General features: G+C 32.5%; 1 protein-coding gene across 1 annotated transcript; it reads left to right on the top strand.

Moving 5' to 3' along the window:
• The first annotated feature begins 1,217 nt into the window (after positions 1–1,217).
• Positions 1,218–17,852, top strand: LOC129892818 (uncharacterized). Its single transcript, XM_055968360.1, has 2 exons — positions 1,218–1,435; positions 17,072–17,852. Exons 1-2 carry the CDS (start codon positions 1,218–1,220, stop codon positions 17,850–17,852), a joined length of 999 nt encoding a protein of 332 aa, XP_055824335.1.
• Positions 17,853–18,895: the final 1,043 nt, after the last annotated feature.

Here is an 18,895-nt window from a genome sequence, read left to right as displayed (position 1 = left end):
AAAATGATGCATTGGTCATGAGGTTGTTGATCAGGAGCCTAAGTGGAGAGGTGTTAGAATGGTTCACTTCTTAGTAACTGTGTCAGTGGTCAACATAGGGGGGCTTTGGACAAAGATTTCTTAGAAAGATTATAATTTAATATCGAATCTGTCCTTGATAGATATTATTTGGAAAAGATAAAGAAAAAAACTACGGAGAATTATCATGAGTATGCATACGCTGGAGGAAAGAAGCCACCAAAGTATAACTTGTGATGTCAGAAAATGAAATAACCATTATTTTCATTTGGGCTCAGGAGCCTGAGAATTATGAAAGGATATTTCCCATGATGGGATAGAATTTCTCAGAACTAATTATGATGGAAGAAGCCATAGAGGATGGTCTTAAGTCTGGAAAAGTTACGAGTCTTACTTCTTTGCAAGACACCAACAAATACTCATCATCTGTTGCCATAAGATTTCCTAAGAAAAAGAAGGAGGATGTATCTGTTGTGTCTTTTAGCCCAAGACTAAGACCACAAAGATATTCTGGGTCTAGTTCTACCATTGGAAAATCCAATCAATTCTTTTCCCCAAACAACTACCCACCATCTTCACAGATTCCAATCCCAGTCTACTACGCCCAACCAAACTATCAAGCATCCCCACCTATCTACCAAAATCATCCTCCAGCATACCAAAATGCAGGACAAAATTACCAAGTTGATGCACCGGCCTACCAAAATCCTGGACAAAATAACCAAAATACCGGACAAAATAACCAAAATACCAATAACCTACCTTGACCTAACCTAGAAAGAAAGCCTCCTCAAGTCTTCACTCCTTTGGCAAAAACATGTACCTAACTCTTTAAGCATTTAAGAGCAGCAGGAATGATTCATCCAATATAAGCAAAGATGATAAATGCTATATCGAGGTTATTTTGAGTAAACAAATGATGTGCCTACCATTCTGAAGGGGAGGGACATGATACAGAAGGACGTATCAACTTGAAACACAAGATTCAAGACTTGATTGTCCTTAGAGTTGTCACTCTCCAAACTGTCGCTCCCAATGTTAATAATAACTGTCTGCTGAATCATGGAGGGTTGACTATTAACATGATTGATGTTCGAAAAGACTAGTATACATATAAGGTGAGAGTCCTAGTCAAACCTTACAATCTTGAAAACGCCATAGCTTCACTAAGCAAAAAAGAGAGACCTGAATCTATAATCATGGCACCCCATCAAGATGTTGCTTTAGAGCAAAAGAAGGGTCAGAAAAAGAAGAAAGTTGATCATGCTCCATCAAAGCCTTTTCCTCATATGTACCAGTTTTTAGTGCAAAAGTGTGAAAATAATGTTGGTCTAGTGGGAGGAGTCAGAAATCTGTTTGAAGAAAGTGATGTTGTGATGATCGAGATGTCAGGCATACGAGATGCTGATCCAAAAGAGTAAGTGCCTAATTGTACATCCAATCCTCTCTTGGTTCCTCACTCGTTTTGATAGATAAAGACGAATTTTATGTTATTTTTGAAAAACTGGTGGTAGTCCGGAAAGGCTCAATACTCACCCTTTATGTCAATTTTATTTTAATTCCCCTCGTAATGTTTTGAAAAAGTCAAATTGGTCCATGACCATAGCCAAAGTTTTGTTTTTTTATTTCAAATGAAAGCCTCCTTTATTGCAAAAATTTACTTTAAATATTTTCTTTTGCTATCTAATGGTCTCTTAATGATTCCTGCCTTAACGGGATATGTAGGCACCACAATAGTTAGGTCATGTCTCCCATAATTTCTCTATTTATAATAGAAACTAGAACAAAATTTTTGAGCAGACTAAAAAATTTTGAAGAAGATTTTTCTACAGAAGAGTCAAGACAGAGGTGCATCAGAAAAAACAATTGAAATTTTTTAGAGGGCCTCAAAAATTCTGCAAATCTCTTATTGGTCATTTGATATTAACCAAGACATCTAACTAGGATAGAAATTTTTGAGGCTGACCTCAAAAATTTATCAAGCAGTATCACATATTTCAAGGCAGTTTAGAATATTTTCAACATGATCAGAAATTTAAAGCTAACTACAAATGATATTCAGCATTATCTGAAGGTTTTGGTCATCTTTAAAAGTTCAAGACTAGATTCAAATGATCCCTAGCATTATTAGAAGCGTAATGTCAACCTCAACAATCTCTAGCACCATTAGAGTTCAGAGTCAACTACAAAATATTTCAGCTATGTCAGAACTTTCCAACTTCAACCCTCAAGGATTCTCAGAATTCTCCTAACGAGCTATCTGACATGCTTAAAGCTTTGAACCAAGGACGTTCATCTAAGTTATGCATGAGATGACATCTGGCAGTGACCCTTTCCAAAGGAATTTTCAAAAACTCATCTTTCTTAAAAGCTTTTAATACATCAAATATTTTTTCATAAATATATTTTTATCTTATATCTATCGAGAAGTGGGGAATCAGAGCAAGAAATCAAAGATAGCAAGAAAAGAAGCAAAAAAATGAGGAATTCAATATAGATCAATCCATTCAAAACTAACACATTTTTCTATGGAGATTTATAAAGGATCATCATATCCCTCCGTTCAGCAAGTACAAAAAAGTCAAAAGAACAAAGAGTTTCCAAAAGTGATAATTTTTCGTGAAAAGGAAAGTCATTAGGATTCATCAGACAAAAACAGAGAAGTTCAAAATACGAGCAACAATGCATCGATCAAATCCCTAGCAAATCATGAGCCACAATGAATATAAAGTGTTCTAAAATGAGAATGATATTCTCACACTAATGTTGAAGTGAGCAGACACTTTGTACAAATTCTAAAGCATTTTTTTCTTAAGATTTTACTCAGTCGTTAGAACGATAATATTTCTATTACTTGTTTTCTTTTGAGTATAGGAATAGGCAAAAGAGACACTTTCAAGACATGCAAGCATCTATAATGAAGTCAAATTGTATTTTCCAGCGTCAAAGACATCTGATGGGCATACATAAGTCGCATCAAATAAGGAAGAGAATTTGAAGTGCAGCTAGCCAAAATATCCTCTATCGTGTGAAAAATCAATTGGATATCGATGTCTGAAGAATATCGATTATCATCCCTATCAATAGAGCATCATCATTCCTGCTAATGAAGCATCACCACCCCATCAATAGGACATCATCATCATTATGCATTCTAATTGCCAAGAGGATCATTCATATTATATTACCAGAAGTGGTAATTACCAAGAGGGTCATTGTTATTATATTACTAGGAGTGGTAATATTATTACTAAGAGGGCCATTATCATATCATTGCCGAGAAGGCCATTATCATATCATTGCCAAAAGAGCCATCATCGTTATCATATCATTGCTGAGAGGGCCATTATCATATCATTGCCGAGAGGGCCATTATCATATCATTGCCAAAAGAGCCATCATCATTATCATATCATTGCTAAGAGGGTCATTATCATATCATTATCGAGAGGGCCATCATCATTATCATATGATTGTCGATAGGGCCATCATTATATTATTGCCGAGAGGGCTATTATCATATCATTGCCGAGAGGGCCATTATCATATTATTTCTGAGAAGGCCATTATCATTATCATATCATTGCCAAGAGGGCCATTATCATATCATTGTCGAGAGGTCCATTATTATTATCATATTATTACCAAGAAGGCCATCATCATATCATTGTCGAGAGGGATATTATCATATCATTGCTGAGAGGGTTATCATCATTATCATATTATTTTTGAGAAGGTCATTATTATATCATTGCCGAGAGGGCCATCATCATTATCATATTATTTCTGAGAGAGACATTATCATATCATTGCTGAGAAAGCCATCATCATTATCATATCATTGCAGAGAGGACCATTATTATATTATTTCCAAGAGGGTCATCATCATTATCATATCATTGCCGAGAGGGCTATCATCATTATCATATCATTTTCGAGAGGTCCATTATCATATCATTGTCGAGAAGACTATTATAATACCATTGCCAAAGGGCCATCATCATATTGCATCATATCAATTCATTATCATATTGCATCATATCAAATCATCGCATATTGCATCAAAATTGAAAGAAACTGGCATTCAAGAAATATATTACAAATCACATCAACTTAGGAAATATGTTTTGTTTGTTATACGTCAAAATCAAAGGAGGATGACATCCAACATAGTAACGACGCTACTCTTTTATTTCAGTTACATTTTTCTACAAATTAGTTTTATCTTAGTCTTTGTCGATAGCATCCAAGAGGATGAATTCTCAATTATACCATAGGTACGCACAATATCAAGTAGGATGCAACACAATATGGAACTTTTTCTTAGCAACAAACTGGGATATAGTCTGAAGAGAAATATCAAACTCTTTGGACGTGAGATGAGGACCAAGTTCCCCCACAATCAAACCACACCCCTATCAGAAGGCATGCAGGTTTTCCTTGAGGCTTATCATTTTCATTCTTTGTATTCGAAAAACTTCAACTCTCACCGGAAGCAACTTTTCAATCCGAGTGACAATAAATCAAGAGCTTTAGGAAATTATATCCATGTAAGTTATTAATTATGGGTGTGAAGCGCGCCATATTCACGGCTAAGAGGTTGCAATCCTCTTTTTCATACTGATTTATTTGTCACTCCTCCCAATCGAAGGTTATCTTAGAATAAGAGATTTTCTTTTTCAACTAATTAAGTTGAACTACAAGCAGTCTGATTCCCAAGTTTAGGGATATGTAGGCAGACTTGATGTTGAAAACTCGATTGTATTCCAACAATCATTCTTAATCTCATTGCCCGATCACCCCGATCTCTCCATATTTTGATATCGGGATCTCTTTTGAATTCTTTCAAAATTTGTTCACCAAACTAAGCATTCTGAACTACAAGTGGCCTGAATTCTCATGTAGCGTGAGATATGTAGGAAATCTGATACCAGGGTTCGACCATATTTTCTAAAGTCTGTACCCAACCTCCTTTCAGAAAGAGGAAGATATGGTCAATCAAAATTTGATTTGTCAATTTTCTTTGCCCAGGATATCTTTCATCGATCTTACTCAAAGAAAGGGATAGTTATTGACACCGAATTTTGACCAACCCATAACTACTTTTCGGATTGCTATCTTAATAGATATACATTTCTCAAAAAATATTTCTTTATTAAGTAAGCAAGTTTATATTTACTTTAACCAATAAATCGTATATTTTAACATTCATAATTTATAATATTATTTTCTATTTATTAATATTATAACTATTATCTTTATTATTTTTAGTTTTTAAATAACAAGCTTCATACGTTCAAATATTTTTATGTGTCTATTTAGCATATATTATGTATATATGTGTATTTTCTTTATATGTAAAATATTACTTAATTAAGTTTATTTTTTATATATATATATATATTTTAATACATATGCATATAATACATCTTATATACATATGCATATTAAAGGTTATTACTTAATTAAGTTTATTATATCTTTACTTAATTATGTTAGTATATACAACAACAACCCAGTGAAATCCCACATCGTGGGGTCTGGGGAGGGTAAAGTATACGCAGACCTGATTCCTATCAATGTAGGATGGCTGTTTCCGAAAGACCCTCGGCTCAATAGAAGCATAGAAAAAAGATCAGACAAGAATATTAAAAGTAGTAAAGTAGATAATAGAAGAGTTCCAAACAATAGTATAATCAAAGCACCAAAAAACAGTAGATATCGTCAAATAATATCATAAATAACATAAGATAACATAACATACATAATATAAGTAACATAAATCAGAGTACAAGAAATCATAGTGCGTTAATACGCCTACGGATAAGGGGGAATAATGCCACTATGTTCTAGCCTTCTACCCTGATATGTGTCCTCCACACCCTGCTATCTAAGGTCATGTCCTCGGTAAGTCGTAAATGCGCCATGTCCTGTCTGATCACCTCTCCCCAATATTTCTTCGGCCTACCCCTACCTCTTCTGAAACCATCCATGGCCAACCTCTCACATCTCTGCACTGGTGCCTCTGGGACTCTCCTCTTCACATGCCTAAACCATCTCAGTCGCGTTTCACGCATCTTGTCTTCCATCGGGGCCACTCCTACCTTGTATCGAATAGCCTCATTTCTAATTCTGTCGCTCCTGGTATGCCCACACATCCATCTCAACATTCTTATCTCGGCAACTTTCATCTTTTGCACGTGGGATACCTTAACTGCCAACACTCTGCCCCATATAACATAGCTGGTCTAACCACCACTTTGTAGAACTTGCCCTTAAGTCGTGGTGGCACCTTCTTGTCACATAACACACCGGAGGAGAGCCTCCATTTCATCCATCCTGCCCCAATACGATGTGTGACATCCTCGTCGATCTCCCCGCTGCCTTGCATGATAGTACATATTATATATTATACATATATTTTAGTACATATTATATACATACGTACGTTATATGTATATATACATAGAATATACATAAGTAGTTACTTTATGTATAAAAATATTACTACTTGATAACGTTTATGATTTTACTTATTCAATATATATTATAGTTATTAATTAGATAGCAATCTATTCAATTTTCTCCATTTTTTAAGCATAGTTTTTTTAATCTATTCATTTTAATTTTAGACTGAATTAAATTCAATATGACCCAAATTCAAATATTGAATCCTTCCTTAATCACACCCATCCATCTCATCTTTATCAAATACCAAGATCCAATCCATACCGCTCATCAAAATTGATGAACGGTTAAGATTACAACTCATATTTCTAACTACCCACACCCAAAACCCTAAAACTAATTTTACTTTTCTTTGTCCCTCATCAAAAGACCTCACTCTCTCTAAACTTTGTCTACCCGCTGCACTCTTTTCCTCTCCTTAACCTTCACTCTTCTTCATCTTCTCCAAAGAGAAGAACACCAACAATGAACACTTACGAACACCGCAACTGCGACAGGCGAAGACGACCTAGCTGACGCCTCCCTCTCTCCCTCGCCATACATCTACTTGCCACACCCGTCACTACTTCTTCTCTCTCTCACGTCGGCCCATCAGTGGTTCTGGTGAGAGACCCAGATCCAGCTCAGTACCACCCTTCCCTATTGAATTCGCTCCTCTCTGTTGTTGGAAAAACCTCTAGCAGCCAAACACCGCCCATTTCTCTTCTCTTTTCCTCTATCTATCTCTTCACCGCTGCTTTGGCGAAGGGAAAGAGACAGTCGTCGTCTCTCTCTCTTCACCCTCTCCTTATATCTCTCTAGTAGCTGCTCTAATCAATCAAGACCACCGGTGAAATCCCACAATTATCGTCTCTCTTTTCTCCCCATCATCAGTAGAAATTTCGGTAAGAACCAGGCACCGACAAATGAGATCAGCGGTAACAGTGGCCAGACACCAACAAGATGAACTCCGGTCAGCTAACATGTGGACGGAGCATTTTTTTAAGAACGAATCTCTACAGATTCGTTCCTAGTATGGTCTTTCAAACATTTTCTTCTTAGATAGATTTGCTATTATTTTGGTTGTTCTAGTTTATTTTTTAACATGTTGTATTAACAACCAGTAACCTTGTTTCGTTCGTTCATTGGCATATTATTATTGTGATAATATCTAATTAGAAGCTTCATTATCTTAGTATCACTCTATTTGAATATGATTCAAGATATTCTGAGATCCATTTGAATGCGATTCATTTGTAAATCTTTGCCTGACTGAATTAATTTTAATTGAATAAGAGCTGCTAGTATTTAGATATTTTGTTATAAAGCCGACTATTCATGAATTTCGTTCTATGTCATTTTCTTAATTAATCTTGTAGCCCATTGAAGTTATAAGAATATGTGTATTTAGCTTAATTATGGCTTAAGTTGATTTGTAAATTAAGTTAATAATTTTTTTATAATTATTGATAATGGGTCCCTCTTGACATAACTTTTTGACTTTTGAAGCATCCTTTTGAATAAATTTGGATCAAATCTTGAAAAGAAGATGTTGTTTGATTTTGCTGATAGAATTTTGAAAATTTTGCCATATCCTTTGAAATAAATTACTTTCACTGACTTATTTGGCAACAGTTTGAATTAAAAATCAGGTCAGTTGTCTTTGTTGATTTCATGGTCTTTTGCCCATGGGTTTATCAATATGAACTAGAGCACAGAGAAAAGACACAAGAAAAAAAAACAGACAACAAGAGGAAGACAAAACATAGAGAGTTGAAAAAGAAGAGAGAAGAAAATATTTTTTACGTTACATATTAAAATATCAAACGAAAAAAACGTAAAAGAAAAGGTTTCTTGCATAATTTAAATGGCTTGTTTCTACTTCTTGACATCGTCGTTCAGATTTTTATATGCTTATTTATCCTAACAGAAGTGTCCAGGTTAGTCCCAAACTTTCTTTATATGTTGGTCTATTATTTATTTTTTTGAAATATATTTTGCCTTGTTTGTTTGTTCTGTTAATTATAATCATGATATACCTCAATATTATTCTGATACTGCTTGTATCTTCTTTATGGTTTAGCAGAATTTGAACTTCAAAGTTCAAGACGCGAAGAATTTGCTTTGGTTGGGAAAGCTACTATTTCGCTTTACATCTTTGTTTATTTATATTATTTTTATTTACTTACGTTTTATTTAGTTGTAATAAATTTATAAACACTATATAATAAAATAACTTTGGGGGACTACTTAAGAGGGGGAGGGACTTATGTGCTACATGCTTTATTATCTGTATTTACTTGTTAGCTTTGTTGTTAAAATAATTGTCCATCTATATCACCTTGATCATGTTAGGCTAAGTAATTAACCATCAACATGTGTTTAAAACTATTTGAATCTGGATTTTGCTTAAATATCTGTAATCATTTCAATATATTTGTATGTATTTAATTTTGACTTCTTTGAACATCTGCGTAATATAGATTTAAGAAATTACTTTTGTCTTGATGAAGTTAAACTGTCATAATGTTATAAAATACTTGTTCAAGGATCAATTTTGTATTATAATTTGTCTTTTAGATATCATGTCTATAGATCTCTTCTAATTAATTTTTATCATACAAATTCATATAGCTACCATGTCTATACGATCAAATAAATAAATTTCGATATTAATTCTTATTGAAATCATGTTCATGGTATACTAATTGAGCTAGATGTCATATTAATAAATAATTTTCAGCATGTAAACTTATGTAGCTACCATGTTCAAGATTTAATAAAATATTGCCTCTATGGTATAGGAATCATGCCTATAGGAACTATATAATAATCCCAACAAGTTAAATATTTAGTATCATATTCATAGAGCTTATTAATATTTTCAGAATGTTATCCGGTTGTAATAAATACTTTTATGACGTTATTTTTCACATGGAAATCATGTATGTAGGTTTTATATAATAATCTCAACGTATTAATTGTTTAGATATCATGTCCATAGGATTTATTTAGCATGATAAAAATATTATAGAAATTATGTCTATAGGACTAAAAGATTTTTTGATATTTTAGTTAGAAATCCTGCCAATAGAATTTTAATAATTATTTATCATATTATTTTTATATTGAAACCAGGCCTACAACATTTTAATAAATATTTCAGCATATAATTGTATTAGAAAGCACGCTTACTATTTTTCCATAAATTTTCAATATATTGTTAGAAATCATGCTTATAGGATTTTAAATAAGTTTTCATAATGTTATTTTATAAAGAGATTATGCCTGTGATATTTTAATAAATTTTTAATACAATATTTAGAAATCATATCTATAGTATTTTAATAAATTTTCAGCATGCTATTAACTATAACTCATGTTAATAAGATTTTATTAGTTAATAACTAAAATTTTCAAGTATGCCCTCATTAATTACAATCACCTTAATAATTAAAATTTTCCTCATATGTCTAAATAATAAAATTTGGCTCCATATTATTCAAGTTTTTATATTTATGATACAGACGTCTGATTGCGTATGCACACACGGTAATTTTTTTGACTATCCACTATTTATCTGTGTTTTCAAGCATGCTAATTAATTAATCTAGAGGCTTACTTGAGATTCTATGTGCTATCTTCTCATCCTAACTGTTATATTTGACGACGTGTCTAATTAGGATGCATATATTTTCTTTAGTCTAAAACCGACCCTAATAGCATGTCCAATGCCTCTTGGATATTAAGGTGGGACGTTAGACACCTTTTAGGACGTTAGTTTTTATTATTTCTTTTATATCACTTTAGGATTATAATAATAAATAAACCTAGGAGGGGTAGGGGTAGATAGTGTAACACCCCCTAAAATATTGTATGTGGTATTTCAATTCTCGACAAAAATGATACTACTTCTGTATTTTGGGCATGAAACCAAGTGGTTCTCTCGAAGGCCAGAGATGGTTTTTGAGAGTCGGCTACGCCTAGGGTACCCTCTCAGGGCATGAAAGATAGGCTCTTCGGAAATGATGAAAGTCGACCTGAGCAGAAAAATGATAAGACACTATTTTTTTCTTTCAATTAATAAGTCGGTGCTGATCCGAAGATTATAAGTACATAAATATTTTATTCTATCTACTTTTAAGTATTTTTGTTTGTATATATTTGGGGTAGTTTAATGTTTTAAAAAAACTGAAACAATTTCTTTTAGTCACCATTAATTTCTATTATTTCGCTTGCCTTTACTCGTATTTAATTAGTTGATAAATTATTTAGTTTGACTTAATTAAATCCCTTAAAGAGAGACCATTTTTATGACTATTTGTTTCATTTAAATGATTTATTTAAATTATCCCTCCTTTATTTAATCATTTTCATACCAAATCTATCCTAGATGTTTTAAAGTTTATATTCCTTTCAACTTGTTTAATGCCTCGATTATTGTTAAACACATTTTCCCAAAGTTAGTCAAAATTCAAAATTTTCAAATCGTCGTATAAACACGCATTAGAGGCAACTTTGAATACTTAACATCTTCTCAAAGTGGAAATAAGAACCTCGTACCTTTTTCTCTGGATTTTTAGGACTTAAATCTGTTATGGTCTTTTAAATTAAGTTTTCTTAATTTTCTTTTAAAAAAATTAAATGGCGACTCTTCTCTTTCTAAAATTAATTTTTTCTCTATAAAGTTAAAATTAATTTTAAACCGTCTATTTTCGATATAATAGTCATCATCTTTTCCATTTGCTCATCACGCTCCTCTTTCCTTGGCATTTCATTAGTTACCATTGATGTAAATGTTGATCCAACACTCGATTTCACTCTATCTTGGTTGTGTCATGCCATATTAATATTGGACAGTTGATTCAAGGAGGCGAACGCTTGAAGATAAGTGTGATTCATAAATGAAACTCCTGAAAGTTATTTACTACTGCTTGGTTGACTTCATCTAATAAGCGATAGACAATTTGAAGTAGCATATGGTTGGATAAATCATGATTTAAGCACTTGATAACTTTCTTCTTAAACCTTAGCCATACTTCATGTATAACTTCTCCCGATATTTTTTCAAAATTATTAATCTTATCCCTCAATTTAAGCATTTGCAAGGGTGGGAAAATTCTTTCGAGGAAAACTCTATTCAACTCGCCCCAAGTAGTGATTGACCCTCGGGTAACTCTGCAAGCCATGTGGTAGCTTCACCGGTGAGAAAAATAGGAATAATAGTAGCCGAATTGACTCTTATCTAATATTGTGTATCTTGAAAGAAATACACACTTTTTCAAAATTCTGCAAATGCTTGTTTAGATCCTCAATTTCTTAGCCTCCAAATATGCCTTTCATTTGTAGAAGAGCATAGGGTCAGTGATTTGAAGTAGCGCATTTCCCACCTCCGCGGGTAAGAAAATTGCTCCAGCTACACCCATCTCTGCAGGTGCTTCATTTGTGGCAAACTCTTTTGCAAACCCGCATATCCTATGTTTTCATTATCAACCACTTGCTCTATGTTGCCCTATTTTTGGAAAGCAACAATAAAAAATAACACGTAACAAGAACACAAATTGCACACAAGTTTGAATATAAAAATCAATCAAAGACTATCGTTAAACAGTCCCTAGCAACGATGCCATTTTTAATGAATACTCAACTATGTCTTATTTTTCAGAGTATAGGCGGTTGTTTGCAAAATAATACCCAACTGATTAGGTCAGGGTCAAACCTCAAGGACCTGAAAATGAGACTCTTCATCAGTTGATTCAAAATTTCAAACAAGTTAGCACTTACAGTTCTCAACAAATATAACAAACTATTAATATTAATTATTGAAACCATGAATTTAATAACAATATTGTAAACCAAGATTGGAAAGGACTAGGGGTGTGTGCATATCAATTGGAGTTTCAAATTGAATAGGATAAGATTAACCTCAACAAAAGAGATTGGTACAAGGATAGAGTTTGGTCTAGACTACACTTTGATATTATCCCGAACTGTTTTTTTGGATTAAAACTTCAAGACAACAATAGATCCATGTCATACAATCAATTTTAGATAAGAATAATCAAAACACATTTGGGGTTTTAAACCCCATCAAGCACAAACACCTCTAGCTATGTATTTATCTACTAAAATAACAGGGAATAAAGACGATACCAAATGATGATCAAAATCTGAATCCAAGCTTTGGAGAATAAGATATTGAAGGTTTCTTTGTCACTAAACTAAGAGTTCTTCTATATGGAGATGAAGGTTCTATCTCTCTAGAAATATATCTCTACTCTCTACAACTGGTAAATTGCATAGTAAGAATAACGGTACATAATTTCACAAATCCCTATTTTTGTCATTGGAACTTTCCAAAGGAAGCACTAATTACCGTAAATGCACTTTTTGTCCATCAGCTTCCGCGTCAAGACTTGTGCTAGACCGGAGAACCGCCAATCCACCACCGTGAGACGCTAATCACTACCTCACTTCAACCTTCAGTGCTTTCGGGAGCTTCAGAGGTTAGGACTGGTGAACCGTCAATCATCCTTTGTACAACGTCAATTGTAGCGCAAGTACTTTTGAAGCTTGCTCCAGTCCAACCAGTGTTTAGTTGGAGAGACGCCTATCAGCTTCTATGAGGTTCCATTTCCTTCACTGAAGTTCTTCAATGGTTTTGAACTTTACATCATTTGGACTTGTTTTTTCTAAGTAATGCCTACATATAAGAGAACTAGGGCCTAAACCCCCTTCAATTCGCATTAAAACATGGAAATTACTCAAGAAATTGAGTCTAATGAGTTGGTAAATTTACCAACTCTTCATGGTCCCAACACGAAGCTCTAATAATTCCTAGAAAATAAAGCCAAAACCAGCTCAATCAGACCTCTATAACTCGAGATATCAACTTCACAAAATAGCTAACTGAACTAAGATTTCAGGATGGATCTCATTTAAAAGACAAAGCTCTTCATTGCTATCGTGAAGTCGAAGGTTGCAATCTTAGCCCACAGAGAAATAAGGCACCGTGATCGTGGAGATCAAACTTCACAACCGCACTAACCAAAAATGGTCAACCCACTTGGAATGCTCATCGCGACCGTGACTAAAAGGCATGTGATCGCGATGAGCAGATACAATGTCTTTTGCAATCGTTGAGGCATTCATAGCAATCGCAATGAAGGATTTCACCAGCACCAAATATTGTTGCATCAGCTAGAATAACAAGTTCAACAATTCTCTGATGTGGTGCTGGGATTCGTTTGAAAATTTGTACACACAAATGAATTATGCTACCCCACTAAATTTGACATTCTAGACTCAATAAATATGTTGAAACTTCAAACTGAGGTCATCTCGATGAAAAATCGGTCCCACACTCAAATTTTATTTTAGCGATAAGCCACAAGGTTGCTCGAAATATGTCTGAAAGTCTCAGGACATGAACCAAAGTTTCTTCTAGACCAAACTCAATATTTTAGAGCAAACAGAACATCATAATTGCATTATGAGGTTGTTTGCGTGAAGTTTTAAACTAAGTCAATTGTTCAAGTTTCAAAAATTCTAAAACACGAAAACTTACACAAAACCCAAATGAACCAGGTGGCCGAACTGGTAGACCCAATAAGTAATAAATAACTTGGTATCACCGTAGGAAAGCTCTAAACGTTGAGAACAACACCATAAAGAGAAAATGACCTGAAGGGTCATTATAGTTCAAATCTATATCAGTCATGTGTTATGAATCCATGTCAGCTGACTAAGATACTTAGACCTTGTTAATGCTTTATACTCAAATGCATCACGCAAATCATGCCCATAATTCTTTTCCCAGAAAGTTATGAGAAATTTTGAGGAAAGCGTTTCAGGTTATAGCCCTCCTCTAATTTCCGATTTAGCACTAATATCATGTGTTTGTGTATTTTAGATTCTACAGTTATGTTCGTGCCTTGTGTATTACTATTCATAGTTATGACTTTGATATTAAGTTCAGTTCAAAGAGGACAAATGAGATGTTTTCCTTTTTTCTACAAGGATAAATGATCCCAAATGGGAGATATTGTAACACCTCACAAATTTCTAAGTTAAGACCCGAACTATTCTTTGTATGCATAAGACTTGTACCAGATGATACCTAGTTGTTCATTATCAAGTGTAAGAAGTGTGTTGGAAGTGATTTAGGGCCATTAGGGACCTCTAGCACTAAGCCGAGTTCAAAGCCTATTTTATTCGCAAAGTTTCTCCATGAAATCCTGAAAGGGTCAACTAAAAATGACCATACATCTCAAAATATAAGAAATTATGTGGCCCATGACCTACCAAATTAAAGGTCTATGAATTTTCTTTTCAACGCCACCAAGTATGCATCAATCTTAATCCGGAGTAAAAATTATGACAATTTTACCGCAGACACTCCAGTTTGAGAATTATATTCTCAATTTCCACGAACTGAAAAAACTATCGGCCATGAAATCATTTACAGACCATGGTTCCAGCTCGTGGATCTGGATTAGAGGCTCATAATTCTTGCCTGAATTCCACAAAACTAATCCATGAGCGATGGATCATTCTATGACCCATAAAAGGTCCATAGATCATGTATAGTACATGTATATCATGTATATCAGTTATATGTCAAATTTTCCAGATTTGATAAAGATGCTATTTTGAGTTTTTACCTCGCGTTTCACCCCTTGGCCGACCCTAATAGCCCCAAGAGCTCTCTTCAATCCTAATAATTCTTGGTAAGTAATCTGCATAATTTTACAACATAAGTTTTAGAATTTCTATAAGATTTTAACGTCAAACCGTTCTCCTATTTCTAGTAAAATCAAAAACTCAATTCTAGGTTTTAGAGTATTACTGTATTACTACATAATACAGTTGGCTTTTGAAGGAATGAGGAAGTAAGGGAATAGGTGAAAAAATTTAGGGGTGGTTTAGAGTTGATAATTTTTTATCTTTATTTTTTTGATTTATTTAACTTTTAACTGCCCTTATTCTCTGTCAATTATTTTTTTTTGTCAGTTGATTCATTTACGTTTTTTTCTATTTTATTATTTTAAGACTCTAATTATTTTTTATTCTATATTTTAGTAGCCAATTATAAAAAGTTAACGTATCTTGTTATTGTAAGACTTTCATGTATGTTTTTCCGTAACATGTGTTACCATTTTTAATGTTTTGGTCAAATGGAATTTTATTTTATGTTTATTTAATTTTTGTTGTAATTTGTTTTTGGTCAATTATGATTGTTGTTATATTTTTATGTTTTCAATAATTAATATTTTTTATTTTGAAACCGACGGTACATTGTATCTTCTTCCATCAGTGTTCCTTTTTCCTATCAATCTTAATTTAACATCGGAGCTACTATCTTCTTGAAATCTATCTCTCACCATTCTAAATGTCTTAGCCAAAATATTGTGGGCATCAAGCATTTTATCAATGTTTCTTAGTTGGTTCGAGACAAATAAAACAATACTTGAAGCAAGAGAATTAACTTATGCAGAATTTTCTCTTAAGTTTGTTTGGAAAAAGAATTTGAAAAGATGGAAAAGAGAAAGAATCGTACATTTGCAATTGGGAGGATTTTCTTTATGCCATCTAGAACTGGCGAATTGTACTATCTCAGATTATTGTTGACTATTATTAAAGGTCCAAAATGCTATGAAGATCTTAAAAGAACCAACAATTATGACCATATCAGTTTTAGAGATGCATGCTACGCACTTAGCTTATTGGAAGATGACAAAGAATATGTAGATGCCATAAGGGAAGCAAGTGAATGGGGAATGCCATCATATCTTAGACAGTTATTTGCTATGTTATTATTATCTGATTCGATATCACGTTCAAAAAATATTTGGAATTCAACATGATATTTATTGTCAGAAGATATCCTCCATGACGAACGAGTTTTATTGAATAATCCAGGTCTAATATTTATCATATATTATATTTACAATGTGATATGATTGCTATAAAAAATAATATTCCTTAACAATATTTTAAACCTTTTAAAAAAGAACATCTCTTTAATGTGGATCTTGAAGATTATATATCTATAAAGAAATGCAACACAATGAACATCAAGTTACCACCACACAGACATCAAAGATTCATAGTATTTATAATTTTATAATTATTTATTTTCTTTAAAATTTCTGGTGTATGTACATTATCCAATTCGATAGTTGCAATTCCTCTAAATGCAAATGAAGATTCAACATGCAATATGAAGAAAGGTAGTCCTCTAGCTCATTTGATTGTCAAGGAAAAATTGATTATTTGGGATGAGGCACCAATGATGCCTAAATACTATTTTGAAGCTCTTGATCAAACTCTTCGAGACATTCTTAGATTTAAAGATCCATCCAGTTTAGACAAACCTTTTGGGGGGGAAATAATTATTTTAGGTGGTGACTTCAGACTAATATTTGCAATTGTTACAAAAGGAACTAAGCAAGATATTGTTAATGTTATTTTAAATTCTTCCTACTTATGGGGCCATTGTGAAGTCTTGAAACTAACAAGGAATATGAGATTGCAGGAAAATCAATCACTCACATTTGGATGAATCAAGAAATTTTGCAGATTGAATTTTGGCAATTGGTGATAGAAGAATTGAAAATTTTATTGAAGGCATTGAAAAGATACCAATCCCTACTTGTGAAGATCCAATATCACCAATTGTCAGAAGTACATATCCTGATTATTTTATTCATTCTACTGATACAAGCTACTTTCAAAAAAGAGCAATTCTTGCTCCAACTCTTGATATGGTTGAATCAATCAATGACTATATGATTTCCTTCAATCAAAATACTGAAAAGACATATTTGAGTTCTGATACTGGTTTGTCTGATCATTCTTTCTCAGCATTGGATAATGTACCTACACCAGAAATTTTAAACAATATTAAATGTTCAGGAATTCCAAATCATTCTATCACTTTAAAAATTGGTATTCCTATGATGTTGTTAAGAAATATTGATCAATCGTCAGGATTGTGGAATGGAACAAGGTTGATCATCACGAGACATGGAAATCGAGTGATAAAAGCCAAGGTTTTATCAGGTAATATGGAAGGAAAGAAAGTTGTTATCCCAAGAATGACTTTGATTGCATCTGATGCAAGAATACCTTTCAAGTTTCAGCGAAGACAATTTCCATTAATTGTATCTGTTGCCATGAGCATTAATAAAAGTCAAGGTCAATCGTTGTCTTACGTTGGATTATTTTTGAAAAAGTCAGTATTTACCCATGGACAACTGTATATTGCTTTATCGCGAGTGACTAGCAGAAAAGGATCAAAGATTTTCACTTATGATGATGATGGAAACATTTGTAATGAGGTTACAAATGTAGTGTATAAAGAAGTCTTTCGTAATTTAATTTGAGATATTGCACACTATTAATATTTGATATTTTGTAATTTTTTCCTTATCATGTCGAAAGCGTACATTCTTCAACTTTTTAAAAAGTGTTTTCTTTTTATAATATTGAATAAGTTATTTTTCTTAAATTTTGTAAAAATATTTTTCTTATTAAATTGTCGGAAAGATGTTTTATTTATATTCTTCAACTTTTTAAAAAGTGTTTTCTTTTTATAATATTGAATAAGTTATTTTTCTTAAATTTTGTAAAAATATTTTTCTTATTAAATTGTCGGAAAGATGTTTTATTTATATTTGGTGAAGGTGTTTTCCATATCATATTGAAAGAGTACTTTATTTTCTTTTATTTAAAAGTGTTTATCTTATCATGTTGAATAAGTACTTTCTTTACATTTAATGCGGATGTTTTTCTTATCATATTGAAAGGGTACTTTGTATGTATTTTTAAAATTGTTTTTCTTATCATGTTAAAAGGGTACTTTGTTTACATTTTTGTATAAATGTTTCTATTATCATGTTGATATGTTACTTCCTTTACAATTTGTAAAATGTTTTTCTTATCATGTTGAAACGGGGCTTTCTTTACATTTTTTGAAGTGTTTTTTTAATCATATTGTTATGGTACTTTGTTTTACATTTTTAAAGTGTTTTTTCTATCATATTGTTGAATTAGTAATTTTTTTAAAGATTTGTAAAAGTATTTTTCTTATCAAATAGTCAAAAATGTACTTTCTTTACATTTTGTTAAAGTGTTTTCTTATCATGTTAAAAAGGTATTATCTTTACTTTTAATGTAAAAGTGTTTTCTTATCACGTTAAAATAATACTATCTTTACACTTTGTACAGTGTTATTCTTATCATGTTTAAATATTACTTTCTTTACATTTTTTTAAAAATATTTTTGTTATCATAATGTTCAATAGTACTTTCTTAAAATTTGTAAAACTGTTTTTCTTATCATATTTTTTGTAGAAGTGATTTATTATCACGTTTAATAAGTATTGTCTTTACATTTTGTAAAATTATTTTTCTTATCATGTTGAAA

The sequence above is a fragment of the Solanum dulcamara genome, chromosome 6 (genome assembly GCF_947179165.1).
Source record: "Solanum dulcamara chromosome 6, daSolDulc1.2, whole genome shotgun sequence".
In the NCBI taxonomy this organism is placed as follows: domain Eukaryota; kingdom Viridiplantae; phylum Streptophyta; class Magnoliopsida; order Solanales; family Solanaceae; genus Solanum; species Solanum dulcamara.
Note: the sequence above shows the minus strand (reverse complement) of the source record. Positions and strands in the feature narration are given on the sequence as shown.

What these genes read in the sequence shown, in the direction of transcription:
- LOC129892818 (XM_055968360.1), top strand. Translation starts at nt 1,218, where the DNA reads ATGGCACCCCATCAAGATGTTGCTTTAGAGCAAAAGAAGGGTCAGAAA. An exon ending in CGAGATGCTGATCCAAAAGA is followed by an intron (nt 1,436 to 17,071) that starts GTAAGTGCCTAA and finishes AATTGGTGATAG; the next exon opens with AAGAATTGAAAATTTTATTG.